Source organism: Erythrolamprus reginae, chromosome 4 (assembly GCF_031021105.1).
Source record: "Erythrolamprus reginae isolate rEryReg1 chromosome 4, rEryReg1.hap1, whole genome shotgun sequence".
Classification (NCBI taxonomy): Eukaryota; Metazoa; Chordata; class Lepidosauria; order Squamata; family Dipsadidae; genus Erythrolamprus; species Erythrolamprus reginae.
This window is the reverse complement of record NC_091953.1, coordinates 4,856,212-4,883,827: the sequence shown is the minus strand read 5'-3', so window position 1 is coordinate 4,883,827 and position 27,616 is coordinate 4,856,212. Positions and strand designations below refer to the sequence as shown.

The 27,616-nt window shown below is 43.4% G+C and overlaps 2 protein-coding genes and 1 non-coding gene across 4 annotated transcripts; 2 read left to right on the top strand and 1 right to left on the bottom strand.

Moving 5' to 3' along the window:
• The first annotated feature begins 259 nt into the window (after window positions 1–259).
• ALG8 (ALG8 alpha-1,3-glucosyltransferase) lies at window positions 260–17,815 on the top strand. Its single transcript, XM_070749517.1, has 13 exons — window positions 260–439; window positions 1,329–1,407; window positions 4,676–4,869; window positions 5,982–6,091; window positions 6,319–6,386; window positions 6,954–7,080; window positions 8,204–8,307; window positions 9,461–9,581; window positions 11,298–11,437; window positions 12,381–12,520; window positions 13,817–13,914; window positions 15,398–15,470; window positions 17,041–17,815. Exons 1-13 carry the CDS (start codon window positions 345–347, stop codon window positions 17,267–17,269), a joined length of 1,578 nt encoding a protein of 525 aa, XP_070605618.1. The 5' UTR covers window positions 260–344; the 3' UTR covers window positions 17,270–17,815.
• LOC139167435 (small Cajal body-specific RNA 3) lies at window positions 2,259–2,399 on the top strand. The gene has a single exon (XR_011559144.1). It is a non-coding gene; the product is annotated as a small Cajal body-specific RNA 3 (non-coding RNA).
• LOC139166234 (mid1-interacting protein 1A-like) lies at window positions 7,658–27,259 on the bottom strand. Of its 2 annotated transcripts, none has more exons than XM_070749520.1 (2): window positions 26,708–27,259; window positions 7,658–7,689 (listed from the first exon to the last, which is right to left on the bottom strand). In XM_070749520.1, exon 1 carries the CDS (start codon window positions 27,165–27,167, stop codon window positions 26,739–26,741), a length of 429 nt encoding a protein of 142 aa, XP_070605621.1. In that variant the 5' UTR covers window positions 27,168–27,259; the 3' UTR covers window positions 7,658–7,689; window positions 26,708–26,738. The 2 variants fall into 2 exon arrangements, with proteins under 2 accessions (XP_070605621.1, XP_070605619.1); XM_070749518.1 differs by lacking the exon at window positions 7,658–7,689 and adding an exon at window positions 9,583–9,646.
• Window positions 27,260–27,616: the final 357 nt, after the last annotated feature.

Below are 27,616 nucleotides of genomic sequence, written 5' to 3'. Positions count from 1 at the left end.
AATTAAATCCCACTAGTTTATGGACTTTTTTTTTACATTGAGTAACTTGGCTGTTTTTGTTTATTTCCTGAGCAGCGATAAGATACTGTGACCGAACCCCGCGCCTGCAGTTTCATGTACATTTGCAATAGTAAAATCGTGGATCAAATGAGGCCGTTTGAAATACCCGCATGCCTAGAACAAAACGGTTACTGCGCAGGCTCCAAAAAGTTTGACTTCATCTGCGCACGCGCAGATTGCTTAAACACAGCCGTTTAAATTTTTTTTTTAAAAAATAGCGGGAGCCAAACGGTCGGCGTCCGGCGCATGCGCTGTGGCGGCCCTTCCGTCCGCGGGTGGCTGTCATGGCGCCGCGGCGAGGTTGGTGGGGAGGAAAGGGCTCGTTTCTGGCTTTGGCCTCCGGCGTGACGCTTCTGAAGCTGCTCCTCATTCCGACATAGTAAGCAGATCCAGATTCTTTTTGTCTTTCGGCTAATTAAAAAAAGGCTCGCGGAAGGAGGAGAGAGGGGGGGGGAAGGTTCAGCCACCGCCATTATGGATTCGGCTGTTCCAAGGAAGTTGCCCCCGCCCTCCACTGCAAGTGCCCTTTTTTCCCCTCCCTGAGGCTGTTCCTGGGGATTGCCTCCCTCCCTCCGTGCTTTTTGCTACTGTCCCCGCTGATCTATGGTGAAATACGAGCCACGGTGGCTGGGGATGATGGGGATTGTAGTGCGACCCTTCCAGAGGGTGGCTGGGCAGCAAACAAAATATGGTGGAAGGTCTTAAGCATAAAACTTATCAGGAAAGACTTCATGAACTCCATCTGTATAGTCTGGAGCAGTGTTTCCCAACCTTTGCAACTTTAAGACATCTGGACTTCAACTCCCAGAATTCTGGGAGTTGAAGTCCAAATATCTTAAAGTTGCCAAGGTTGGGAAACACTGGTCTGGAGGACAGAAGGAAAAGGGGGGACATGATCGAAACATTTAAATATGTGAAAAGGTTCAGGAGGGAAGTGTTTTTAATAGGAAAGTGAACACAAGAACAAGGGGGCACAATCTGAAGTTAGTTGGGGGAAAGATCAGAAGCAAGGTGAGAAAATATTATTTTACCGAAAGACTAGTAGATGATTGGAACAAACTTCCAGCAGACGTAGTTGGTAAATCCACAGTAACTGGATTTAAACATGCCTGGGATAAACATAGATCCATCCTAAGATAAAATAAGGAGAAGCAAAAAGCCTGCAAAAGAAAATAAGAAAGTCCAGTTGCATCTTGAAAAAGCACCTTTGGGAGAACCCTGACCTGGATGACTGAGAATCTGGATACTAACAGTTAACTCTTTTGCAGTCATTCCACAGATTTTGAAGTGCACAGAAACTGGCTTGCCATTACTCACAGCCTACCAGCCTCTCGGTGGTACTACGAGGTGAGTCTCTTATTGTTTTGTTACCTAAAAATTTTTTTGGGTTTGTACAGCAGCGACCTGGCTTTGCTGGTCGGAAAGGGAGACCGCAGCAGCGGTCATAAGTGTGAACCACTTGCCAAACATCTCAATTTTGATCCCATGATCTTGGGGTCATAACAGGGGAAATGGTCGTAAGTCACCATTTTTCAGTGCCGTCGGCTATCTTTAAACAGTATACTGAACGAACGGCTGTAAGTCTAGGACTTATTTATTTATTTATTGGATTTGTATGCCGCCCCTCTCCGTAGACTCAGGGCGGCTAACAACAGTAATAAAACAGCATATAATAATAATCCCATACTAAAAACAGTTAAAAACCCATTATTATAAAAACCAAACATACATACAGACATACCACGCATAAAATTGTAAAGGCCCAGCGGGAAAGAGAATCTCAATTCTCCCATGCCTGGTGGCAGAGGTGGGTTTTAATCAGCTTACGAAAGGCAAGGAAGGGTGGGGGCAATTCTAATCTCTGGGGGGAGTTGGTTCCAGAGGGCCGGGGCCGCCACAGAGAAGGCTCTTCCTCTGGGTCCCGCCAAGCGGCATTGTTTAGTTGACGGGACCCGGAGAAGACCCACTCTGTGGGACCTAACTGGTCACTGGGATTCGTGCAGCAGAAGGCGGCCATGAAGGGCTTTATAGGTCATAACCAACACTTTGAATTGCGACCGGAAACTGATCGGCAACTTACCTGCATTCTCCTCCAAAACGTGGTATGTTAGGAGCTATGCTCGTCACCTGGGTTCTGAATCTACCCACAGAGAAATTGTTTAACCCGAAAGTGTACTTTTTAAGATCCACGTGTTGTGACTGGAAGCTGAACAAACCTCCTCAACAGGCAATTGCAATCTTTCTTTTGCCTGTCCCGTCAGCCTTCCTAGATTAAAATGCGAAGGTCTCTGTCTGAGTTAGCCCAGCAAACTGACCCAGATCGTTCCCCTTTGCACAAAACCAGCATTGCAATGGCAGACCGGTTTGCAATAATTTGGGTAAGTTTGCTCTCCCACTTTCCGGGCAAGTCTTCCGATTTCCGTAAATTCTGGGTATTTTTATTTAAGTGGCTTACTGACTTTTTAAAAGTTTCCTTTGCTTCCCCCCCCCCCCCCCAGACCTTTTAAATTTCATTTTTAGCCTATATTAATCCTTGATTATTGTCATCGGTAATTGTAATCAGCCTGACAGCCATTTTGATCTATTGATAAAGGCATCAGGTTTCAAAACAGGAGTCCGTGAGTTCTAGTCCCAGCTTAAACACAAAAGCGAGTTGGGTGAATTTTAGACCTGCCTTAGGCATGAAAGGTGGCTGGGTGACTTTGGTCCAATCACCAGGAGACAGTGAGTTCTAGTCCCGCCTTAAGCCAGCTGGGTGACTTTAGGCCAATCACCAAGAGCCTGAGTTCTAGTCCCGCCTTAGGTGTGAAAGAAAGCTGGATGGATGACTGGGTCAACCACAAGGCAGTGATTTTCAACCTTTTTTGAGCTGCGGCACATTTTTTACACATACAAAATCATGGGGCACATTGAGCGGAGGGGGAGGGGGGGCTAAAAAAAGTTTGGACAAAAAAATTCTCTTCCTCCCTTTCGCTCTATTTCTCTTCCTCTTTCTCTCTCTTCCTTCCTCAATTTCCATCCCTCTTTCTTTCTTCCTTCCTCTCTTTTTTGCTCTTTCTATCTCTCCCTCCTTCCCTGCCTCTCTTTCTCTCTCTCTCTTGCTTTCTTTCTTTCTCTCTCTTGCTGAGCTTCGCGGCACACTGTTTGAGCTCTAGTCCTGCCTTGGGCATGAAAATCAGCAGAATGACTTTGGCCGTCTGTCTGTCTGTCTGTCTCTGTCTGTCTCTCTCTCTCTCACTCACTCACTCACTCACTCTCTCTCAGCCCAACTTACTTCACAGGGTTGTTGGGAAAGCAGGATGGAGGAAGAAGTGTTCAGTGTCTTCACAGCCTTGAGTTCCTTACAAACGTATAAAAGTGGAATACAATTTTTTTTAAATTGAAACTTTATTTTTATTATTTTTCAAAATGACAGGGAAGCACCAAGCATTCCCTCGAATAGAAATGGCTTCAAACATTCAAATTTAAAACAAACACAAACTTTTAGCAGTGACAGCTATCTGAGAGCAGAACCGGTTATCGCGATTGACGTTAGAATCCCTTTTGTTGGATTTATTCACTTAGACCAGTGTTTTTCAACCAGTGTGCCGTGGCACACTAGTGTGCCGCGAGACATGGTCAGGTGTGCCGCGAAAAGGAAGCTCAGGTTCCAGTCTCGCAACTTTTTGCTGAGAGAGAGAGAGAGTGAGAGAGAGAAAGAGAGAGAGAAAGAAAGAGAGAGAAAGCAAGTGTCAGAGAGAAAGCAAGTGTCAGAGAGAAAGAAAGCAAGAGAGAGAAAGAAAGAGAGAAAGAGAAAGAAAGCAAGAGAGAGAGAGAGAAATGAGCAAAAAGGGGAGGGAAAAAAGAGAAATGAGAAAATGATTGAGACAGAATGAGAGGAAAGAGAGAGAAAGAAAAGAGAGAGAGAAGTGACTCTTGATTTAAAGCATATGATAAAAAGCACCCAAAGAATAAGAGAGAGAAAAAACCCAGCCCTCACCTGTTTTTGGAAATGGTTCAAGAGTGTGTATACACACACACACAAGGGGGGGGAGGAGACAGGGATGGAAAAAGAGAGGAAAGTGTCTTAGGGTGTCATTTTGTGTCATTTTGGTTGGTGGTGTGCCCCAGGATTTTGTAAATGTAAAAAATGTGCCGCAGCTGAAAAAAGGTTGAAAATCACTGACTTAGACAGTCAGCTGCTGAAAATATATCATTGGATATTTGCACCAAGCTAGGAGGTTAACTTGATGATTTAAATCGTCGTTTGACAACCCATAATCCCTTGCGAGGTGGAGTCTGGGCAACAGAATGGAGAGAAGTGTTTCATGGCCGGATGCTTTTCTTGTCGCCAATACGGAGTTTTGTTGAGCAGATATATTCTCATTGTGCCCAGAGAGAGAAATATCTGCCTCTACCTAGGATTGAACTTACAGCCTCCTGATTGTGAGGCAAGAGTTCCACCTCTAGGCCACCGCACCAAGCTTGATGACTTAAATGATGACCAGAGCCAAATTCTGGGATTTGATGACCTCTGAAGAGGATGCTTAAAGTTTGAAATGTACCATCCTCTCATGCTTCTTCCTGTAGATTCTTGTTGCTTATTCTCCCCCCCCTCCCCCCCCCCAAATTTCAGGCAACATCTGAATGGACCTTGGATTACCCTCCCTTTTTTGCTTGGTTCGAGTATCTGCTTTCCCATGTGGCCGTGTACTTCGACAAAGAGATGCTGTCCATTCAGAACCTCAACTATTCCAGCCAAATGACCGTTCTTTTCCAAAGACTATCGGTGATCGCTACCGATGTGCTCTACATCTATGCTGTGTACCAGTAAGTAGCAATAGCATTTAGACTTATACAGCGGTGCCTCTACTTAGGAACTTAATTCGTTCCGTGACCAGGTTCTTAAGTAGAAAAGTTTGTAAGAAGAAGCAATTTTTCCCATAGGAGTCAATGTCAAAGCAAATAATGTGTGTGATTGGGGAAACCACACGGAGGGTGGAGGCCCTGTTTCCTCCCAGGGGATTCCTAGAGAGGCCCCACAGAGGTTCTCCCTGCCTTTTCCAGCCCTGCTTCCTCCCAGGTGATTCCTAGGGAGGCCCCACGGAGGCTTCTCCCTGCCTTTTCCAGACCTGTTTCCTCCCAGGAGATTCCTAGAGAGGCCCCACGGAGGCTTCTCCCTGCCTTTTCCAGCCCTGCTTCCTCCCAGGAGATTCCTAGAGAGGCCCCACGGAGGCTTCTCCCTGCCTTTTCCAGACCTGTTTCCTCCCAGGAGATTCCTAGGGAGGCCCCACGGAGGCTTCCCCCTGCCTCTTCCAGCCCTGCTTCCTCCCAGGAGATTCCTAGAGAGGCCCCACAGAGGCTCCTCCCCGCCTTTTCCGGTTACAGTTTCGGAGGCTCGGGTTTGTAAGTGGAAAATGGTTCTTGAGAAGAGGCAAAAAAATCTTGAACACCCGGTTCTTATCTAGAAAAGTTTGTAAGTAGAGGCGTTCTTAGGTAGAGGTACCACTGTATACGGCTTCATAGTGCTTTTACAGCCCTTTAAGCGGGTGGTGGTGGTGGTGGTTGAAATTGGAATTGTTTGTTTTTTCTTTTAGTTTTTATTATTAACAAGTTATATAGGGGTATTTAGCTTTTACTCAAAGGTGATGAAGGCACTTGGCTGAGTGTTTAATAAGTTAGAAATATTGTTTCTACTAAAGCGTCTGAATTTTGATCATGGAAATGCTGCAGAAGTCACAAGTGTGGAAAAAACAGTTATGTCACTTTTTCACTACCGTAACTTTGAATGGTCACCCAAACAAATGGTTGTAAGTCGAGGACAAACTATAATTGGGGTGGTAGAGGGTTTTTTTTTTGTTTTGGGGTTTTGCCTGATAAACTGTAGGTGTCCCATAAGATGCACAAGTCTCAGATTTATGCATCTTGGTTTCTTTTTACAGATGCTGCAGTTGTATAAACGGGAAGCGAAGTGGAAAAGCCCTCTTGGAAAGCCCACCATTTGTTCTTGCGGTCCTTCTGTTGTGGAATTTTGGTCTCTTAATTGTGGATCGTATCCTTCACTCTCGTTCCCCCCCCCCCCCCCCGGAAGATCTTAATCCATGAATCAAATAATAAGTGCAGGGAGCGGGGTGGGAAACCTCCTGTATATGTTTAGATCTACCAAATTCATTAGGGATTGATTTTTTTAGAGGTAGCCGGAATCATATTTAAATTAGGAAGGCCTCTTGCTTGTAGGACTTTTTCTAAAGTAGATGGACTTCCTTATATCAATCTCAGATATTCACTTCCAATACAACGGTTTCTTGTTTGGATTGCTGCTGCTTTCCATTGCACGATTATTCCAGGTAGTATATTGCCCCCTTTTCTTTCCCTGTCTCTGTATACACACACACACACACCTTGACTTACTTCTCACTCTTCCTATTTTCCCCACAACAGCAACCCTGAGAGGTGGGTTGGGAAGAGAGAAAGGGACTGGCTCAAGGTCACCCAGTTGGGTTTCATATCTAAGGTGAGACTAGAAGTCACCGTCTCCCGGTGATTGGCCCAAAGTCACCCAGTTGGCTTTCAAGACTAAGGCAGGATTAGAACTCACAATTTCCTGCTGATTGGCACAAAGTCACCTAGCTGCATTCATGCCTAAAGTGGGACTAGAACTCACCGTCTCCTGGTGATTGGCCCAAAGTCATCCAGCCGGCTTTCATGTTTAAGGCCGGGTTAGAACTCACAGTATTTCTGCTATAATGAACCAAGGAGGATAATTCTGAATCTTGAAACGCTCCTACGTTGTTTTGTTAAACTCTATGCAAGGCCCCAAGTTCCTCGTCTAACTCTTGGCCAACATGGTTCGATAGAGATAACGGATGTTGGTTTGTTTGAACTCTTAGCTCCTCTCCCTCATTCCTTTCCAGAAAAGATACTTGGAGGGGGCCTTTCTCTTTGCTGTCCTCCTGCATTTCAAGCACATCTACCTCTACGTAGCCCCAGCCTACGGCATCTATCTGCTCCGATCTTACTGCTTCACCCAAAATAATCAAGGTATGTTGCTGACAAATTTCAGACAGGGAGTCCTCGAATTAACAACAGTTCACTTAGTGACCTGTTTGAAGTTACAATGTGACTCGTGATTACATTGGTGGCGCAGTGGTTAGAGTGCAGCACTGCAGGCTACTTCAACTAATTATTTCAGCAGTTCAAATCTCACCCCCAGCTCAAGGTTGACTCAGCCTTCCATCCTTCCGAGGTGGGTCAAATGAGGACCCAGATTGTTGGGGGCAATAGGCTGATTCTGTAAACTGCTTAGGAAGGGCTGTAAAAGCCCTAGGAAGAGGTATATAAGTCTTATTGCTATGGCTATCCCCTTTTTTCAACTTGGTTGGGTGAAAGAAAAGCTGTAAAAAAATTAACTGCTCATTTAGCGACTGTTTCAAGTTACAACGGCACTGATGGCAAAAAAAAGGGCTGTAAAAGCACTATGAAGTGGTATACAGGGCGCGTTCCAAAAGTAATGAGGAAGAGGAAGAACGACTGGGTCCTTTGCCCGACACACGGATGCTCAGAAGGGAGAGGAGAGGAAAGCAGTGGAAATCTATGGGCCGGTCCTTGCGACGGAAGAGCCACCGCTGCTAGCCAAGTCCCATCTTAGCTCTGAGGATAAAAGACAGGTGGAGTTGAATAGATATGGCAGACAACTATATATATTTATATTTATTAGATTTGTATGCCGCCCCTCTCCGAAGACTCGGGGTGGCTCACAACAACAATAATACAATATACAGAGTACAAATCTGTACTCACGTGGTGTCTTTGTGTGTATGTCTTGCTTTTTAAATCAGGGTTTTTTAGAGATTTTTAAATATTAGATTTGTTATACATTGATTTTATTATTGTTGTGAGCCGCCACAAGTCTACGGAGAGGGGCGGCATACAAATCCAATAAATAATAATAATAATTACAGTCAGAAAAAAAAAGGTGGTTGGGGGAGAAGGGAACTATCCAATTCCCCGTCATTAGCCAGTGATAGCCTAAACATCTGAATCGTGTCTTTAACTTCAATACAGAGGGCTTGTCGTATTTGAGAGCCGTGTCAGAACAAATGGTCTGTACTGTCATCACCAGATTTTGAAATATCATCATCATTCTAGCTCTCATTGTGTCTAGATGGATCTCTTCGGTGGCGCAGTTTCAGTTTCCTACGCTTAATCGTGCTTGGGTTAATTGTCTGCCTCGTCTCTGCCGTTTCCCTGGGACCGTTTTTGGTTTGGGTAAGGAAACCCCTCTTGTTTGTCTGAAATATATATACAGTAATCCCTCACTACTTCACGGTTCATCTTTCACGGATTCGCTATTTCACGGGTTTTCAAAGGAAGCTTAAATCCATTAAATTTTTTTAAGCCATTAAAAATTCATAAAATTCTTCTACAGTGCTACTGTACTCTATTAAAGAAACTGGTAGGATATCACATGTACTTCCAGCTGAGAAACATAGAATAACTGTTTAATGCAAAGGGTGGGCTTTAAAAGTCCAAATACTCGTTAAATACATTAAAAAAATGTATTCACGGAAATTCGTTTTTCACGGGTGGCCTTGAAACACACAAACAGGGAAGGGACGGTGTTTCTGGATCCCTGGTCTAAAGCCATTCCAAGTTTGAAGGTTCCCTTCTCCAGGGCATGACAGGAAAAAGAGACGGTGATAGATCCAGGTCTCAAAATTAGGTAGTTGAGGCAGCATTAAGATAGTAATTAATATACATAGAAACATAGAAGACTGACGGCAGAAAAAGACCTCATGGTCCATCTAGTCTGCCCTTATACTATTTCCTGTATTTTATCTTAGGATGGATCTATGTTTATCCCAGGCATGTTTAAATTCAGTTACTGTGGATTTATTTACCACGCCTGCTGAAAGTTTGTTCCAAGGATCTACTACTCTTTCAGTGAAATAATATTTTCTCACGTTGCTTTTGATCTTTCCCGCAACTAACTTCAGATTGTGTCCCCTTGTTCTTGTGTTCACTTTCCTATTAAAAACACTTTAAAAAAATACCTTGGAAGGTTTTATGTTGGTAATTGTATTTACTGCTTTTGGGGTTATAAAGTTGCACAGAGTATATTGGAGTTGGGAAGTTATAGCAAATTTGAATTTAATAAACCCAAAAAATGAACTAAAGCTTAAGAAACCAACTTCAACAAAACAGCAATATTCCAAATACCAACGGGGGTTTTAAATATTAATGTTTGCTTGTTTCTTGGTCTAAATCAATGGTTTTATTTTTCAAATGTGATAACCATGTGAAGGTGTGGAGCTCAGCTCGGCTTTTTGAGGGATTCTGGGAGTTGAAGTCCGCACCCCTTAAATATGCCATGTTCTAAATGGAACGAAGAAAATATTAATATGGTATTTTTTCCATTTAGGGTCAACTTCCTCAACTTTTCTCCCGCCTCTTTCCTTTCAAACGAGGCCTCTGCCATGCCTACTGGGCCCCAAACATTTGGGCGGTGTATAACTCCCTTGACAAAATGTTGTCGGTCCTTGGTAGGTATCTTACCCCTTCTGTTTCTCTTGTCTGTCCGTCCTTCCATCCAGCTATCTTGTTGCAGCTAAATCAGGGAATGAAGATCATGAGAAGATGGAGTAACTCAGGTTTATCGATGCATCAGGTTCAGTACCAAACAACTGTGAAATCAAACTGTCCACTTAGGGAGCAACACTGATTGGCAGTCAATTTCGCATGCTGTTGTGCCAATTCAACTTTGTACAGAACAAAGTATTCAATGAGAATATTTCATTCCTTCAGATCTAGGATGGGTTCTTTGAGTGTTCCATAGAAACATAGAAGTCTGACGGCAGAAAAAGACCTCATGGTCCATCTAGTCTGCCCTTATACTATTTCCTGTATTTTATCTTAGGATGGATCTATGTTTATCCCAGGCATGTTTAAATTCAGTTACTGTGGATTTACCAACCACGTCTGCTGGAAGTTTGTTCCAAGGATCTACTACTCTTTCAGTGAAATAATATTTTCTCATGTTGCTTTTGATCTTTCCCCCAACTAACTTCAGATTGTGCCCCCTTGTTCTTGTGTTCACTTTCCTATTGAAAACACTTCCCTCCTGCACCTTATTTAACCCTTTGACATATTTAAATGTTTCGATCATGTCCCCCCTTTTCCTTCTGTCCTCCAGACTAGACAGATTGAGTTCATGAAGTCTTTCCTGATACGTTTTATGCTTAAGACCTTTCACCATTCTTGTAGCCCGTCTTTGAACCCGTTCAATTTTGTCAATATCTTTTTGTAGGTGAGGTCTTTATTTTTTTTTTAGCACTATGTATTCCCTCCCTCTCTTTCTTTCTCTTCCCTCTCTCACACATGCACACACACCTTCTACCACTGAAAATATTACCAACTTGAGCAATTAAACGTATGCAATAAAACCAGCAACCTCAAGAGAGAACCAAAACAGAACTACAGTGATACCTTGTCTTATAAACTTAATTGGTTCCGGGACGAGGTTTGTAAGATGAAAAGTTTGTAAGATGAAACAATGTTTCCCATAGGAATCAATGGAAAAGCGATTAATGCGTGCAAGCCCAAAACTCACCCCTTTTGCCAGCCGAAGCGCCCGCTGCTGGGATTCCCCTGAGGCTCCCCTCCATGGGAAACCCCACCTCCGGAATTCCGTGTTTTTGTGATGCTGCAGGGGAATCCCAGCAGCGCAAAAACGGGTGCTTCGCTGAAGTCCGGAGGTGGGGTTTCCCAGCGAGGGGAGACTCAGCGAAATTGCAGCATCGCAAAAACACCGAAGTCCTCGAAACCCCACCTCCGGACCTCTGTTTTTTTGTGATGCTGCAATTTTGCTGACGCTCCCCTCGCTGGGAAACCCCTCCTCCGGACTCCCGTTGCCAGCGAAGCACCCGTTTTTGCGCTGCTGGGATTCCCCTGCAGCATCACAAAAACACGGAAGTCTGGAGGTGGTGTTTCCCATGGAGGGGAGCCTCAGGGGAATCCCAGCAGCGCAAAAATGGGCGCTTTGCTGGCAACAAGTCTGGAGGCGGGGCATCCCAGTGGCGGTGCCTTGGGTTTGTAAGGCGGAAATAGTTTGGAAGAAGAGGCAAAAAAAATCTTAAACCCCGGGTTTGTATCTTGAAAAGTTTGCATGACGAGGGGTTTCTAAGACGAGGTCTCACTGTATTTCAGATCGCTTGACTGTGTGCCTGAGCTCATCGACAAATTTCCTCTTGGCTTTCCAGGACTGAAATATCAATTCCTTGACCTTGCAAAAGTACCTAAGGCAGCCATGACAGGAGGGCTGGTTCAGGAATTTCAGCACAGCGTCCTTCCTTCTGTGACCCCACTGGCCACCTTATGCTGCACCGCCCTCTCAATGCTGGTAAATATAAAACCGTGGTCCCACCGGCTGTATCTTTTGCTGTGTTTTTATTTCCTCTGCCCAAGATCTGTTGAATTTCAGTATGTTCCTACCTCTACAATTTCCTTAAAAATGGCTCTTATTTGAGAAATTTCTGGGGGGGAAATTTCAGGTATTTTTATCAAAAACGTTACCTGAAATAAAGAAAACAGGATTGTTTTTTGACTCGCACTCATATAAAGGGGAAAACAAGCCGGTAATAAAAGTATAAAAGGTGCAAACGAGGATGTTTTATTAAATAGAAATGTATAAGTGTGTATTTTGTTATGAATTAATTTAATTTAATTAATTTGACTTCTGTGTCGCTCAATCTCAAGGGCGGCTTGCAACAGTAAATAGTGCATGCAATTACCAAGTCATATGCATAAGATAGATATATTTATTTATTTATTAGATTTGTATTCCGCCCCTCTCCGCAGACTCGGGGCGGCTAACAACAGTAAAAAGACAACGTAAACAAATCTAATATTAAAAAATCTAAAAAACCCAATTTAAGACATCAGTCATACATACAGTCATACCATACATAAATTTTATAAGCCATGGAGAAGGGAATATTTCAATTCCCCCATGCCTGACAACAGAGGTGGGTTTTTAAGAGCTTACGAAAGGCAAGGAGGGTGGGGGCAACTCTGATATCTGGGGGGAAGTTGGTTCCATAGGGTTGGGGCCGCCACAGAGAAGGCTCTTCCCCTGGGTCCCGCCAAACGACATTGTTTAGTCGACGGGACCCGGAGAAGGCCAACTCTGGGACCTAACTGGTCGCTGGGATTCGTGCGGAATGGATGTATTATGCAGAAAAACAATATTAAAAGGAAAAGAAAAGAGAGGCCTCCATTGATTTGATGTCCCGCTTGATGGGGGGAGACCCACTGAAGCTCTTGTTTCTGCCTGTTATTTCTAGCCTTCTGTTTTCTGTCTTTGGTTTAAACCTCAAGGGCCCGGAGGATTCCTCAGGTGCTTGGTTCTCTGTGCACTAAGCTCCTTCCTGTTTGGCTGGCACGTCCACGAGAAAGCCATTCTCCTCGCCATCCTTCCTTTGAGGTAAGAGAGCGGTCACAGCTGGCCAAAGAAACATTGGTCTGGCCTTGGTTTCTTCGGCCTTGAAAGACGGCGTTTAAGAGACGACTTGATCGAAGTGTATAAAATCATTCATGGGGTAGAAAAGGTGGACAGAGAAAAATCCTTTTCTCCATCACACAATACTAAGACGAGGGGACACTCCCTAAAGCTCATAGGTAAGAAAGTGAGGACAAATCAAGGGAAATATTTCTTCACCCAGAGGGTCCTTGGTTGATGGAATTCCCTTCCAGAAGAGGTTGTGACAGCTGTCAGCCTGGAGAGCTTCAAGGCAGGATTAGACAGATTAATGGATGCCAAATGTATCGGTGGTTATTGAAACGGATGTCCATGTGACGCCTCTATGTTGCTTGAGGCAGGCAGGATTCCCTTGAGTACCATTTGATGGGGGTCAGGGGAAAGGGAGGGTCTTGCCTTTTTTTTGTCTGACAGTCTCAAAATGGGTGAGCAGTGTGGTCGGGCGGTAGGGAAAGCAAGTAGGATGGTTGGCTGCATAGCTAGAGGTATAACAAGCAGGAAGAGGGAGATTGTGAACCCGCTGTGTAGAGCGCTGGTGAGACCCATTTGGAAGACTGTGTTCAGTTCTGGAGACCTCACCTACAAAAAGATATGGACAAAATTGAACGAGTCCAAAGACGGGCTACAAGAATGGTGGAAGATCTTAAGCATAAAACGTATCAGGAAAGACTCTGGAGTGGGAAGTATCACTATAATCTCTATTTCTTCTCCAAACTTTGCAGCTTCCTTTGCAGCTTCATCCACTAGCCTATTTCCCAGGATAATTTTTGAAGATCCCTTCCTGTGAGCTTCCACCTGTATGATTGCCAAACACTCTGGTTTTCCTGCTGCTTTTAGCACAGACCTCATAAGCTTTACCTGTTTCAACTCCTTTCCCTTACTTATTATTAAACCCCGTTCCATCCAGATTTTTCCAAATAAGCAAATACAGTGGTACCTCTACCTATAAATGCCTCTACTTACCAACATTTTTAGATAAGAACCAGGTGTTCAATATTTTTTACCTCTTCTCAAGAACCTGAACAAATAAAGCAATAAAATAAATGTAGAATATATTTGTAAAGGTTTTGTAAAAGATCAAAATGAGAAATGAGATGATGCATATGTGAAAATGTTTCTATAATAGTAAAATTTTAAAAAACTTTTATGAATAAAAAAATTAATGTGGCAGCTTTGAAAGAGGGCTGACAAAAGCAGAATCCATTTTTGAAATATTCCTCTTTTTTATTGTTCCCTTCTCAGCTTGCTGTCTGTGGAGAGGTCAAGAGATGCTGGTATTTACTTAATGCTGTCCACCACGGGGCATTTTTCCCTCTTCCCGCTGCTGTTTACAACGCCAGGTATATTTCATTTCTCATGATTTTGTGAGGGAAAAAATTTGCTTTAATTCAGATAGTCCTCAACTTAAACGATCTTTGGGACTGGAATTTCCATTGTAAGTAATTGCAGTCATAAGTTGAATCACCACACGATTGTACCCCGATCTCATGACCATTTTTTCAAGCAGTTGTGCATCAAGTCGTCATGGTTGTTAAGAAAATCTGGCTTGCCGGAGGATAGTTTTTGCCAGACACCAGTGAGAAAAAGTCGCAAAATGTAGTCATTGTCAGGCCGAAGCCATCATTTTGATTTGGAGACTTTGGCCTGCCACAATTAGAAGAGTACTGATACTAGCCACAACAAAAAATTTTCAGGGATTCAAGGTCATCCTTTGTTCAGCACCAGCCGGAAGTATAGGGGAGGACCATGGACGTTGAGAGAACCAGAGTGGTCCATGTGATGAACTTGTGGGTGTGGGGTGACAAGGGATGAACTTTAACCTGGGTGGAGGACTGTAGGAAAAGTTAGCATCGGTTTGACCACAGTTCGTATCCCACATGGCCACTGATTGTCAGGAGCTCCAGAGGGATCTCTCAAAATTGAGTGAGTGGGCAACAAAGTGGCAAATGCATTTTAGCCTGAACAAGTGCACAGTTATGCACATCAGGGCAAAGAACCCCAATTCTACCTACCAACTGATGGGGACCAAACTTTCTGAGACAACCCAAGAAAGGGATCTTGGGGTTTTGGTGGACAGCTCAATGAAAATGTCAACCCAGTGCGCAGCAGCAGTAAAAAAAAGCAAATTCCATGCTTGGCATGATTAGGAAGGGAATCAAAAATTAAGTCGGTAAGTGTTGTATTGCCTCTGTACAAATCGATGGTGAAACCACACTTGGAGTCCTGTGTACAGTTCTGGTCACCGCACCTCAAGAAGGATAGAATGGAACTGGAAAAGGTGCAAAAAAGGGCAACACGAATGATCAAGGGAATGGAGCCCCTCCCTTATGAAACCGGGTTGCAACGCCTTGGTCTTTTCAGCCTTGAAAGACGGCGTTGAAGGGCTGACTTGATTGAAGGGTATAAAACCATCCATGGGATAGAAAAGGTGGATAGAGAAAAATTCTTTCCTCTATCGCACAATACTAGGACAAGGGGACACTCCCTAAAGCTCATAGGTAAGAAAATAAGGACAAATAAAGGGAAATATTTCTTCACCCAGAGGGTCCTTGGTTGATGGAATTCACTTCCAGAAGAGGTCGTGACAGCTGTCAGCCTGGATAGATTCAAGGCAGGATTAGACAGATTCATGGATGCCAAGTGTATCGGTGGTTATTGAAATGGATGCCCATGTGCCGCCTCTATGTTGGTTGAGGCAGGCAGGGTTCCCTTGGGTCCCAATTCAGCATGACACAGGATACATAAAAGAAATTACTTTTTCCCGCAAAATACCTGCCTTGGAATTTGCTGCTACAAAATCTCCATGATTGTTTTGTCTTTCAGAGCTGCCCATTAAAATATTGCTGATGCTCCTCTTTTCAGTATACAGTTTCTCCTCCCTGAAGGCCCTGTTCAGGTAAGAAGGAAACAATTTTACAAATTAAACCTTCCCTGTTGTCAAGCGATTCGATTTGTCTCACGCTGAAGAATGTTTGCAGTTCAGGATTGAAATGAGGGGTCCTTGGTAATGTCTGGTTGGTTTTTTTTTAATAGATGTTTCATCACCCAACTAGGTAATACCATCAGTGCTAGAAGCAGGGTGTCCAGCAAACCTGAAAATCGGAATTGTCCGGGGTCGGGAATTATCAGGGAAATCGTGAAAAAACTGGAATGTATCAGGGGGGAAATCCAAACTGTATTAAAATGTTTAAAAGTCAGGGCAAACTCATGTAAAAAAACCCCGGATCGCGCTGCCCGGCAGAGTCAAGCAAAAATGAGCATAACCGTGGATTAGGATGATCAGACCAGAATATCTCCGGGACCGCCTTTTGCCGCACGAATCCCAGCGACCGGTTAGGTCCCACAGAGTTGGCCTTCTCCGGGTCCCATCGACTAAGCAATGTTGTTTGGCGGGACTCAGGAGAAGAGCCTTCTCTGTAGCGGCTCCGACCCTCTGGAACCAGCTCCCCCCAGATATCAGAGTTGTCCCCACCCTCCTTGCCTTTTGCAAGCTCCTTAAAACCCACCTCTGTCATCAGGCATGGGGGAATTGAAATTTCCCTTCCCCTAGTCTTATAGAATTTATACATGGTATGCTTGTATGTAGGAGTGGTTCTTTAAATTGGGGGTTTTAAGATTATTTTTAATATTAGATTTGTTTACGTTGTCTTTTTATTGTTGTTAGCCACCCCGAGTCTTCAGAGAGGGGCGGCATACAAATCTAATAAATAAATAAATGATGATGGAATTAAAAGAAAAAAGAGGAATCAAACTATTATAGAATTTGGAATAGGTTTTACAATTGACTAGAAATTAGGAATCACAGTAAGAAACGGGGGGGGGGGGACCCTATAATCTGAATATATGAAATTATAGGTTAAATTGATCATGACAAAAATGATGTTGCCAACTTAAATGGTGAAGTAGGAAACTATACTGCTCAAAAAAATAAAGGCAACACTCAAATAACACATCCTGGATCTGAATGAATGAAATGTTCTCATTGAATATTTCATTTGCACAACTATTCCATTTGCACAACAGCATGTGAAATTGACTGTCAATCAGTGTTGCTTCCTAAGTGGACAGTTTGATTTCACAGAAATTTGATTTACTTGAAGTTATATTCTATTTTTTAAGCGTTCCCTTTATTTTTTTGAGCAGTTATTTTTTGGGCAAAATATTTTTAAATATTTTGACATGAAATACTGTAAATTATGTTATATAGTCTTTTTAATGTTTATATTTGTAGGCATTCTGTATTTGTTCAATTTGATTTTTGTTTTATTTTTATTTATTTTGCTTTGTCTTTTTTGTATTTGTATGTTGCATTTGGGTTTTTTTTAACATTGGGAAATTAATAAAGACTATTACGAAAATAATAATTTTGAACGGTAGTTAAGCGACTGGTCATAAGTCAAGGACTTTTATGAAAACACTATGAATAAACCTTCTTAAAATCCTTCTCTCTTGTCCTGTCTCCATAGGAATGAGCCTCTGCTTAACTGGCTGGAAGCAGTCTACCTCATTGGGCTGATACCCCTAGAAATCTTCTGTGAATTTGTGTTCCCTTTTACTTCCTGGGCTCAAAAACTGCCTTTCCTGCCTTTGATGCTCACCTCTGTGTATTGTGCCTGCGGTGTCATTTATGCCTGGCTCAAGCTGTACATCTCGGCCTTCACAGGACCATCGAAAGGCAAATCAAAGAAAGAATGATGATACGTATATCATAGGTTCCAAGCCAGCGAGGATCATTCCAAAAAATTCACAGCCGGAAGAGATGCCAACATTGGATGTTGGAAGTTTAAAGCTCAATTCTTTAAAGACTTGGGGACCAGAAACTAATCAGGTTTTAAAACCAGGGCGATCTGAATGCCATATTGGTTATTTCCATAATTGCTATAGCAAGAAAAATCAACGTTTTTGCCTTATTTTTTCTTTTAAATTATTCTGTCTCCAGATACCTATACAACGGGAAACGGGAACAATTTCTTTCTCCCCAGTTTGATGACGTGGATTGAAGGAGATAATTGTTGAAAATTTATAATGGGCACACTCAAATGTGCAATAGATGTATTATTTTGAATTATAAGGCAAAACAGATTTGCAAATTTAAGAGACGAACTGTGCACAGTACTCAAAATAAAGGACACAGGCTGAATTCCCTAACTCTGTATTGCAGGATCACCGTTCTCTAGAAAAAAGTTATCATACAGAGCAAAAAGGAAAAAAAAGTGAATAAATAATTCATTTTTGTATCTATACTTTTGTCTGGAATTTATAATTGCAAATACATTATGCAAGCAAATCAAGTTACATTTGCAATCTTTATCCAATTGCCTTCTTTCTCCTTCACCTTCCTTCCTTCTTCACCTTCGTTCCTTCTTCAACTACCTTCCTTCTTCACTTTCCTTCCTTCCCCTTCACCTTTGTTCCTTCTTCACCTTCATTCCTTCTCCTTCACTTTCCTTCTTTCTCCTTCACCTTCCTTCTTCACCTTTGTTCCTTCCTTCGACCATCGCACACTCCCGAATTTGCTTCAACCAGCAGTGTGACACATGACACCTCCCCTCTCGCCTCTTGTGTGAAAGCATCGCATCTTGGCCGCCTGTCCCAAGTGTCACTTTTGACCCACAATCCCTTACCCACCTAGATGTGGTTATCGGGGTCCAAAGTTAAGGGGGGAATGGAGTGATGGGACATAAACACGGCCCCTTTCGTCTGTTCTCCGTGAAGCTCCCAGCCCCACAGATCTAGAGACAGAGGTCGGAATTAGGAAATTAGGATGCTGGAAACAGTGGCATTAAAACTTCTGGCCGCCTTCTGCTTTATGGTCAAGGGTGGGACGGTCTTAAAAAAAGACCCAGATTGGAATAGCTCCAGGACGGAGTGAAATTCTCTATTTTTAGAAACTGGACTGAACAGAGGACCTTTGGGCCACAAGGCCTTCTCAGTAGGGCCGGCCTTTGTCTGCAGAGAGATCTCCGGCCCTTAGTGGCCGGTGCCAGAGGCTAAATTTGGCTGTAGAATGCCCTTAAAGCACAACACCACCAAGTCTCCAAAACAAAATGATCGCTTTTTTCTCCCCAATTTAAGTATTTAATACAATTTAAGTATTGCCCACAATATCATATGCTGCAACATCCTACCGGTCAATGACTACTTCAGCTTCAACTGCAACAACACAAGAGCACACGACAGATTCAAACTTAATACGAACCGCTCCAAACTTGACTGTAAAAAATATGACTAACAATCGAGTTGTCAAAGCGTGGAACTCATTTATTTTATTTATTAAATTTGTATGCCGCCCCTCTCCGTAGACTCATTACCGGACTCAGTAGTGTCAACCCCTAACCCCCAACATTTCTCCCTTAGACTATGCACGATTGACCTCCAGGTTCCTAAGAGGCCAGTAAGGGGCGTCCATAAGTGCACTAGTATGCCTTTCGTCCCCTGTCCAATTGTCTCTATCTCATATATATATTTTCTTCATTTCATATATCTTCTATTTTCACTTTTATCCTTATATATATTACTTCATGTTTATTTTCTTCCTATGTATTTGTGTATTGAACTAAATGAATAAATTAAATAAATAAATACAATTTTGGGGGAATTCAATGTTTGGTTGTTGTACAATAGCCCTGGGTCTGCAGAAGGGATGGTAAAATTGCACCCGGAAGCAGTGATGGGCCCCTACAGGTACAGTCAGGTACACAGAGCCAGAAGAAAAAAAATTTCTTCTCTTTTTTCCCCTTTCTCAGCTCTGGCTGTTTTTCCTGTTGCAGTAAATGAGGTTGAATACATATAATTTTACAAGAGCTGTGCGTGCGTTTGTGTGTGTGCACATACACACACAGTTTATGTACAGTACTAGCTGGCGGGAATTCTGGGAGTTGAAGTCCAAATATCTTCAAGTGGCCAAGGTTGGGAAACACTGCCCAAAGACATGTGATCAAAATTAAGACGCTTGACCAATTGGTTCACCTTTATGAATGCAGCTGCGAGAGCTATCATGGGCTTTCCCAAAAATGCCCATGTAACACCAACACTCCGCAGTCTGCATTGGTTGCCGATCAGTTTCCGGGCACAATTCAAAGTGTTGGTCATCACCTATAAAGCCCTTCATGGCAACGGACCAGGGTATCTACGAGACCGCCTTCTGCCGCATGAATCCCAGCGACCGGTTAGGTCCCACAGAGTGGGCCTTCTCCGGGTCCCGTCAACAAAACAATGTTGTTTGGCGGGGCCCAGGGGAAAAGCCTTCTCTGTGGTGGCCCCGGCCCTCTGGAACCAACTCCCCCCGGAGATTAGAATTGCCCCCACCCTCCTTGCCTTTCGTAAGCTCCTTAAAACTCACCTCTGCCATCAGGCATGGGAGAATTGAGATATTCTTTCCCCCTAGGCCTTTACAATTTATGCGTGTTATGTTTCTTTGTAGGGATGTTTGGTTTTACTATAAGGGTTTTTTAAATGAATTAAGGGTTTTAGAACATAATTTTTGTTAGATTTTTAACGTAAATTTAGATTTGATGTTGTTAGAATTGTAAATGTTACATTTCTTACGTATGTTGTATTTATCTTGTTGTAAGCCGCCCTGAGTTTCAGGAGAAAGGTGGCATGGAAATCTAATAAATAAATAATAAATAAATAAATAAATAAATAAATATGTGTTGGAGCCAAGAATAATAGGACGGACAGATAAATAAATAGAGTGATCCTTCTCCTTCCTTCCTTCCCTCCTTCCTGCCAGATTCACTTACCGACGGGTCAACAACTGATCGACAGCAGTGGTTTGCTTAACAATTATGGCATGAAAGGCTGTAAAACGGGGCGAGATTCACCTCATAAATGTCTTAACAACAGAAATTTTGGGCTCAACTATGGTCGGAATTGAGCTACGTATGGAGTGTAGGACTGCAAAGCTCCGGATGAACTCTAGAGGGCCATATCAAGCGAGAATTGCCTCTGTCTCCTTGGCGCCCTCTGCTGGCAATCCAGGTGTCAGCAGCCAAATATATGGAGGAAAATGACTCCCTCTCTCCCTTCCCCTTCTCTCTCTCTCTCTCTCTTTCTCTCTCTCTTTCTCTCTCTTTCTCTTTCTCTCTTTCTCTTTCTCTCTCTTTCTCTCTTTCTCTCTCTCTCTCTCTCTTTCTCTCTCTCTTTCTCTCTCTCTCTCTCTCTCTTTCTCTCTCTCTCTCTCCCCTCCCCCCTCTTGCTGCATTTGTTCCTCCCTTGATCCTGCAAAAGCTGGTTTAGACTCTGGACCGAATCCTCTTTTGCAATTCAATTACTTCAATTACTTCACTTCGGTTCCAGTTTTGCAGCCTCATCCCCAATTTTCGTCATCCGGCTAAATCAGGCCCTGGATTTCTGCCCTCAAACCTTGTCCAGGTGGGTTTGTCTTCATTTGGAAGGGACACAAAGGCCGCAAGAAAGTACACTTGCCATGAAATAGCCACGTTTTAGTGGCGTGGCCATTGCAACACAGGTCGGTGTCCTTTTTTTCCCCACAAGGGACAAAGCTGCAAAACCTAGACTCCTAGTTAAAAAAAAATGGGGTGACAGGCTTTAGCACTAGGAAAACACTACAATGTAAGCCTCCCCCCAGTCACTTTAGAACAGTGGCTCTCAATTATTTTCTGCTATGCCTCCCCCCACCATTTCACGATCCCCCAGCTCTGATCTGGGCCCCAATGGAGTTTTAGTGTTAATATTTATTATTTACAAATAGAATGCTTGGCTGCATAGCTAGAGGTATAACAAGCAGGAAGAGGGAGATTGTGACCCCGCTGTATAGAGCGCTGGTGAGACCCCGTTTGGAATACATAGAAACATAGAAGACTGATGGCAGAAAAAGACCTCATGGTCCATCTAGTCTGCCCTTATACTATTTCCTGTATTTTATCTTACAATGGATATATGTTTATCCCAGGCATGTTTACATTCAGTGACTGTGGATTTACCAACCACGTCTGCTGGAAGTTTGTCCCAAGGATCTACTACTCTTGTTATACCTCTAGCTATGCAGCCAAGCATCCTACTTGCTTTTCCTACCGCCCGACCACACTGCTCACCCATTTTGAGACTGTCAGAAATCACTACCCCTCAATCCTTCTCTTCTGAGGTTTTTGCTAACACAGAACTGTGTTAGCAATACTGTGTTCAGTTCTGGAGACCTCACCTACAAAAAGATATGGATAAAATTGAACGGGTCCAAAGACAGGCTACAAGAATGGTGGAAGGTCTTAAGCATAAAACGTATCTGGAAAGACTTCATGAACTCCATCTGTATAGTCTGGAGGACAGAAGGAAAAGGGGGGACAGGATCGAAACATTTAAATATGTCAAAGGGTTAAATAAGGTTCAGGAGGGAAGTGTTTTTAATAGGAAAGTGAACCCAAGAACAAGGGGGCACAATCTGAGGTTAGTTGTGAGAAAGATTAGAAGTAACGTGAGAAAATATTTTACTAAAAGAGTAGTAGATGCTTGGAACAAACTTCCAGCAGACGTGGTTGGTAAATCCACCGTCACCGAATTTAAACATGCCTGGGATAAACATATATCCATCCTAAGATAAAATACAGGAAATAGTATAAGGGCAGACTAGATGGACCACGAGGTCTTTTTCTGCCGTCAATCTTCTATGTTTCTATTTGACTTATTATAAGCTGCAAGCAAGCTATTGGCTGGGAAAGGCTGCTCTACTCACTTACCTGGGAGTAAGTCACATTGAAGTCAGTGGAGCCCATTTTCAGTTAGGCAGGCAGAGGCTACCATGGTTAGGGCCCTCTTTTGACACGGGGCAAGGCCAACAGACTCAAGCTCAACCCAGATAAGACGGAGTGGCTGTGGGTTCTGCCTCCCAAGGACAATTCCATCTGTCCATCCATAACCCTGGGGGGGGGATTACTGACCCCCTCAGAGAGAGTCCGCAACTTGGGTGTCCTCCTCGACCCACAGCTCACATTAGAGAACCATCTTTCAGCTGTGGCGAGGGGGGCGTTTGCCCAGGTTCGCCTGGTGCACCAGTTGCGGCCCTATCTGGACCGGGAGTCACTGCTCACAGTCACTCATGCCCTCATCACCTCGAGACTCAACTACTGCAACGCTCTCTACATGGGGCTACCTTTGAAAAGTGTTCGGAAACTTCAGATCGTGCAGAATGCAGCTGCGAGAGCAATCATGGGCTTCCCCAAATATGCCCATGTTACACCAACACTCCGCAGTCTGCATTGGTTGCCAATCAATTTCCGGTCACAATTCAAAGTGTTGGTTATGACCTATAAAGCCCTTCATGGCATTGGACCAGAATATCTCCGGGACCGCCTTCTGCCGCACGAATCCCACCGACTGGTTAGGTCCCACAGAGTCGGCCTGCTCTGGGTCCTGTGGACTAAACAATGTCATTTGGCGGGACCCAGGGGAAGAGCCTTCTCTGTGGCGGCCCTGACCCTCTGGAACTAGCTCCCCCCAGATATCAGAGTTGCCCCCACCCTCCTTGCCTTTCACAAGCTCCTTAAAACCCACCTCTGTCATCAGGCATGTAGGAATTGAAATTTCCCTTCCCCCTAGGCTTATAGAATTTATACATGGTATGCTTGTATGTATGAGTGGTTCTTTTAAATTGGGGGGGGGGTTAGATTATTTTTTAATATTAGATTTGTTACATTGTTTACTTTGTTGTTGTTAGCTGCCCCGAGTCTTCGGAGAGGGGCGGCATACAAATCTAATAAATAAAATAAATAAAATAAAACTTCATCAAGCTGATGTTTTGGTGTCGCCGGCCTGGCCCATAAGCACCGCCTCTGCCGGACACTCCCAGTGAATGGTGTGGGAGGAGGCTTTATGTGGCATTCATAGCAGAACTCGTTTCTTCAAATTGGTTTTTTTTTAAATTAAGTTGTCCATTTTTCCGGTGAACTGAACGAAGCATGCAAGTAAACCTCAAATTACGACCATTCGCTTAGCGACCTTTTGAAGATACGGGGCTGGTTGGCTTTTTTGCTTAAGGCGGGACTAGAACTCACAATCTCCTGGTGATTGGCCCAAAGTCACCCAGTTGGCTTTCATGCCTAAAGATGGGATTAGAACTCCCAGTCTATGTCAGGGGTGGGCAATTAATTTTGCCATGGGGCCGAATGAGAAATTGGGATGGTTTTAGAGGGCCAGATTAATATAATTAACTCAGTTCTACCCAATACTGTATATTATTGGGTAGAACTGAGTTAATTATATTATAATTATAAATTATAATTATATTATATCATATCATATCATTATATTATATTGTTATGTTATGTTGTGTTGTGTTGTGTTTTGTTGTGTTGTGTTATAGTATATTATATTATATATTATAATTATATTATTATTATACATTAACTGCCCACCCCTTCCTTCCTTCCTTCCTTCCTTCCTTCCTTTCTTCCTTCCTTCCTTCCTTCCCTCCTTCCTTGTTCCCTCCATTTCTCCTTCCTTCCTTCTCCAGATGGAGAGAAGCTCCTGTCTCTCTGATTTTCTCTGCCTTTTATTTCTGCTTTGGGGCAGTTCTTTACTTCTCTTTCAAAATATTCCTTCCAGGTGCCTCTCTTCAACTGATCTACACTGTCAGTTGAGAAAACATAGTGGAGGCTTTGCCTGGATTCCTTTTCTTCCTCCTCCTCCCCCCCCCCCCCCCGACATAGGTGGGTTTTGAGTAGCTTATGAAAGGCAAGGAGGGTGGGGGTGGTTCTAATCTCCGGGGAGAGTTGATTCCAGAGGGCCGGGGCCACCACAGAGAAGGCTCTTCCCCTGGGTCCTGCCAGGCGACACTGTTTAGTCAACGGGACCCGAAGAAGACCGACTCTGTGGGACCTTATCGGCCGCTGGGATTCGTGCGGCAGAAGGCAGTCCCGAAGAATATTACTCAGGTACTAATCCTGACAACTATGATGTGTCTGAAACCAGCTATGCTGGCTGGAGAATTCTGGGGGTTTAAAGTTCACCAGTCTTAAAGTTGCCAAGTTTGAAGACCTCTGCAAATGGGGGGGAAAAACCCTCAGCCATTTACACCAGAAAATACAACTCTTTATTCGTTTAACCAGTAAACAACTTAAAATACGAAAAAGCAATAATACACGCCTACAATTATTAGCAGTGAACAGGCCCAGAAAATTCTTCCGATCGCAGAACACGGTTGAAATATATAAAGTTCCAGGGCAACCGGATCATAGATCTCTTGTCAACAATGCTGCAGCCAAGGTCTTCCCAGGCACAAAGGATTCTGAACTCCATTCTCCACCAAAGTCCAGCTTGTTTGTTTGTTTGTTTGTTTGTTTGTTTGTTTGTTTGTTTAATCAGATTTGTATGCCGCCCCTCTCCGCAGACTCGGGGCGGCTCACAGCAATAGCAATACAATGTAAGACAAATCCAATATTTAAATTAATTTTAAAAAAAACAAAAAAACACCACAAATGAAAACCAATCATACACACTAGCGTACCATGCATAAATTTTATAAGCCTAGGGGAGGGAACATGTCAATTCCCCCATGCCTGACGACAGAGGTGGGTTTTAAGGAGCTTACGAAAGGCTAGGAGGGTGGGGGCAACTCTGATATCTGGGGGGAGTTGGTTCCAAAGGGTCGGGGCCGCCACAGAGAAGGCTCTTCCGCTGGGTCCCGCCAAACGACATTGTTAAGTTGACGGGACCCGGAGAAGGCCAACTCTGTGGGACCTAACTGGTCGCTGGGATTCGTGCGGCAGAAGGCGGTCCCGGAGATATTGTCCTGAAAAATAGGTAGGAAACAAGGTGTTACCAAAATATAAGGACCCTGGTTTGAAATTAGAATCTTAGAACATTTTTTTATAGTCAAGGGATAGTTGCATTTAACCTTTGCCCTTCACCTAATAATGCATGCATGTATAGTCTGGAGGACAGAAGGAAAAGGGGGGACATGATCGAAACATTTAAATATATTAAAGGGTTAAATAAGGTTCAGGAGGGAAGTGTTTTTAATAGGAAAGTGAACACAAGAACAAGGGGACACAATCTGAAGTTAGTTGGGGGAAAGATCAAAAGCAACATGAGAAAATATTATTTTACTGAAAGAGTAGTAGATCCTTGGAACAAACTTCCAGCAGACGTGGTAGATAAATCCACAGTAACTGAATTTAAACATGCCTGGGATAAACATATATCCATCCTAAGATAAAATACAGAAAATAGTATAAGGGCAGACTAGATGGACCATGAGGTCTTTTTCTGCCGTCAGACTTCTATGTTTCTATGTTTCTATGTTTCTAAATGATATTTAGAATTTAAAATACTGAATACTTGCAATTTTACAATTAAGTGCAATATAAAGGAGACTTTTTTTTCCTAGGCAAGAAAATCTGTGAAAATTGAGCCTTGAGCCTTTTCTTTTAAAGGCAAGATTAAATAATTCTCTATCAATTTTCCAGAAATTAAAAGGAGGGAAGGGAGGGAGAGAGGGAGGAAGGAAGGTCAAGAAGGGAGGGAGAGAGAGAGAGAGTGAAAGAAAGAAAGAAAGAAAGAAGGAAGGGAAGGAGGAAGGAAGGAAGCAAGGAAGAAAACAAATAGAGGAAAGAAAGAAAAAGAAAGAAAGAGAGAAAGAAAGAAAGAAAGAAGAAAGAGGGAGGGAGAGAAAGGAAAGGAAGGAAGGAAGAAAACAAATAGAGGAAAGAAAGAAAGAGAAACAGAAAGAAAGAAAGAAAGAAAAAAGGGAGGGAGAGAAAGGAAAGGAAGGAAGAAGAAGGAAAGGAAAGGAAGGAAGAAAACAAATAGAGGAAAGAAAGAAAGAAGAAAGAGGGAGGGAGAGAAAGGAAAGGAAGGAAGGAAGGAAGAAAGGAAGGAAGGAAGGAAGGAAGGAAGGAAGGAAGGAAGGGAAAGGAGGGAAGAAAGCCAGGAAGGGAAGAAAGAAGAAAAGGCAGGGAAAGAAGATGGATGGATGGACATTGGAGGGGAGAAAGAAAAGAAGGATGGATATACAAACATTGGAAAGAAGAAGAAGGAAGGAAGGAAATCACTTTGATCTTGTTAGCAAGAATTACAACATTAACAGAGTACACAGATAGTTTTTTGGTCACATCATAGTTCCAACAGAGAAACTTTTAGAAGGTCTAAAGTCATGAAGTAGAATATTCAACCTACCGAGATAATTCACTCGTTCTTGGATGCTCTTCTACCAGCGAAAAGCGATTCCATTCTGACTGATCTGCCCCAGAATTTCATTGTACCTAGAAGTCACAGCGTTGGCTCGGCTGGTCAGTTGGGTGAGGACATGATATAAGCCGGAAATGTGATACCGAAAGAGTCCTTCAAGATCGGCCTTCTCTGTAGCTTCTTCTTCTTCTTCCCTGGAGCTGAGACTCGTGTCTTGAAGAAGAGGTAGCCCGCTCTCAACTGTTGACTTGATGGACTTTAGAAGTCTGAAGTAGTCATACAGGTCTCTGTCCCCATATTTCTGCTCGGAGTTGATTTCGGCTGGATCCTCCTGGTTATCCAACGAGACGCCTTGGAGAAGGCTGGGAAACAGGACCGTTTGCTCCATGTGACGGACAGCCGAAAAGTATCTCTGCATGGGAACGCGCTCGCCGTACTGGTTCTCCATGGCTGGACTTTTGAGACAAGAGATGCTGCCTTCAAGCTGGATAGGCTGTGCGGGTCTTCAGCTCTCAAACAGGAAGATCTTCAGCTCTTGGTGGGAGAATGTCCTCCATTTATAGACCGAATGCCCAAATGCTGGCATGTCCCCCAAAACACGACCGGGGTGGTTCCATGCCACTGGACATTCAAAACGTCAGGAGATGTCAAGATTTGAGGTGGGAGGGGGGAAGATTGGCTTGTTGTGATGACTAAGGCGGTTTTATTTTTAGTCTGGAGTCATTTCCAAACTCTTCCTCTTATTTACCACGTTGCTCCTTGGCCTTGTCGAGTGTATAGACAGTTGGCGCAGGGACAAAAGGGGCGAGAGGGATACATTGGGACATCAAGGCTGGCACACCACAGATATCTCCCCATAGTTTTTGGCTGCCAAGTAACCGAGATGAAGCTGTGCAG

Excerpts from the sequence above, each read along its gene's own strand:
- ALG8 (XM_070749517.1), top strand. The coding sequence starts at position 345 with ATGGCGCCGCGGCGAGGTTGGTGGGGAGGAAAGGGCTCGTTTCTGGCT. Across the intron at positions 7,081-8,203 it reads CTTCACCCAAAATAATCAAG|ATGGATCTCTTCGGTGGCGC; the intron begins GTATGTTGCTGA and ends CATTGTGTCTAG. Across the intron at positions 11,438-12,380 it reads GCACCGCCCTCTCAATGCTG|CCTTCTGTTTTCTGTCTTTG; the intron begins GTAAATATAAAA and ends TGTTATTTCTAG.
- LOC139166234 (XM_070749520.1), bottom strand. The coding sequence starts at position 27,167 with ATGGAGAACCAGTACGGCGAGCGCGTTCCCATGCAGAGATACTTTTCG.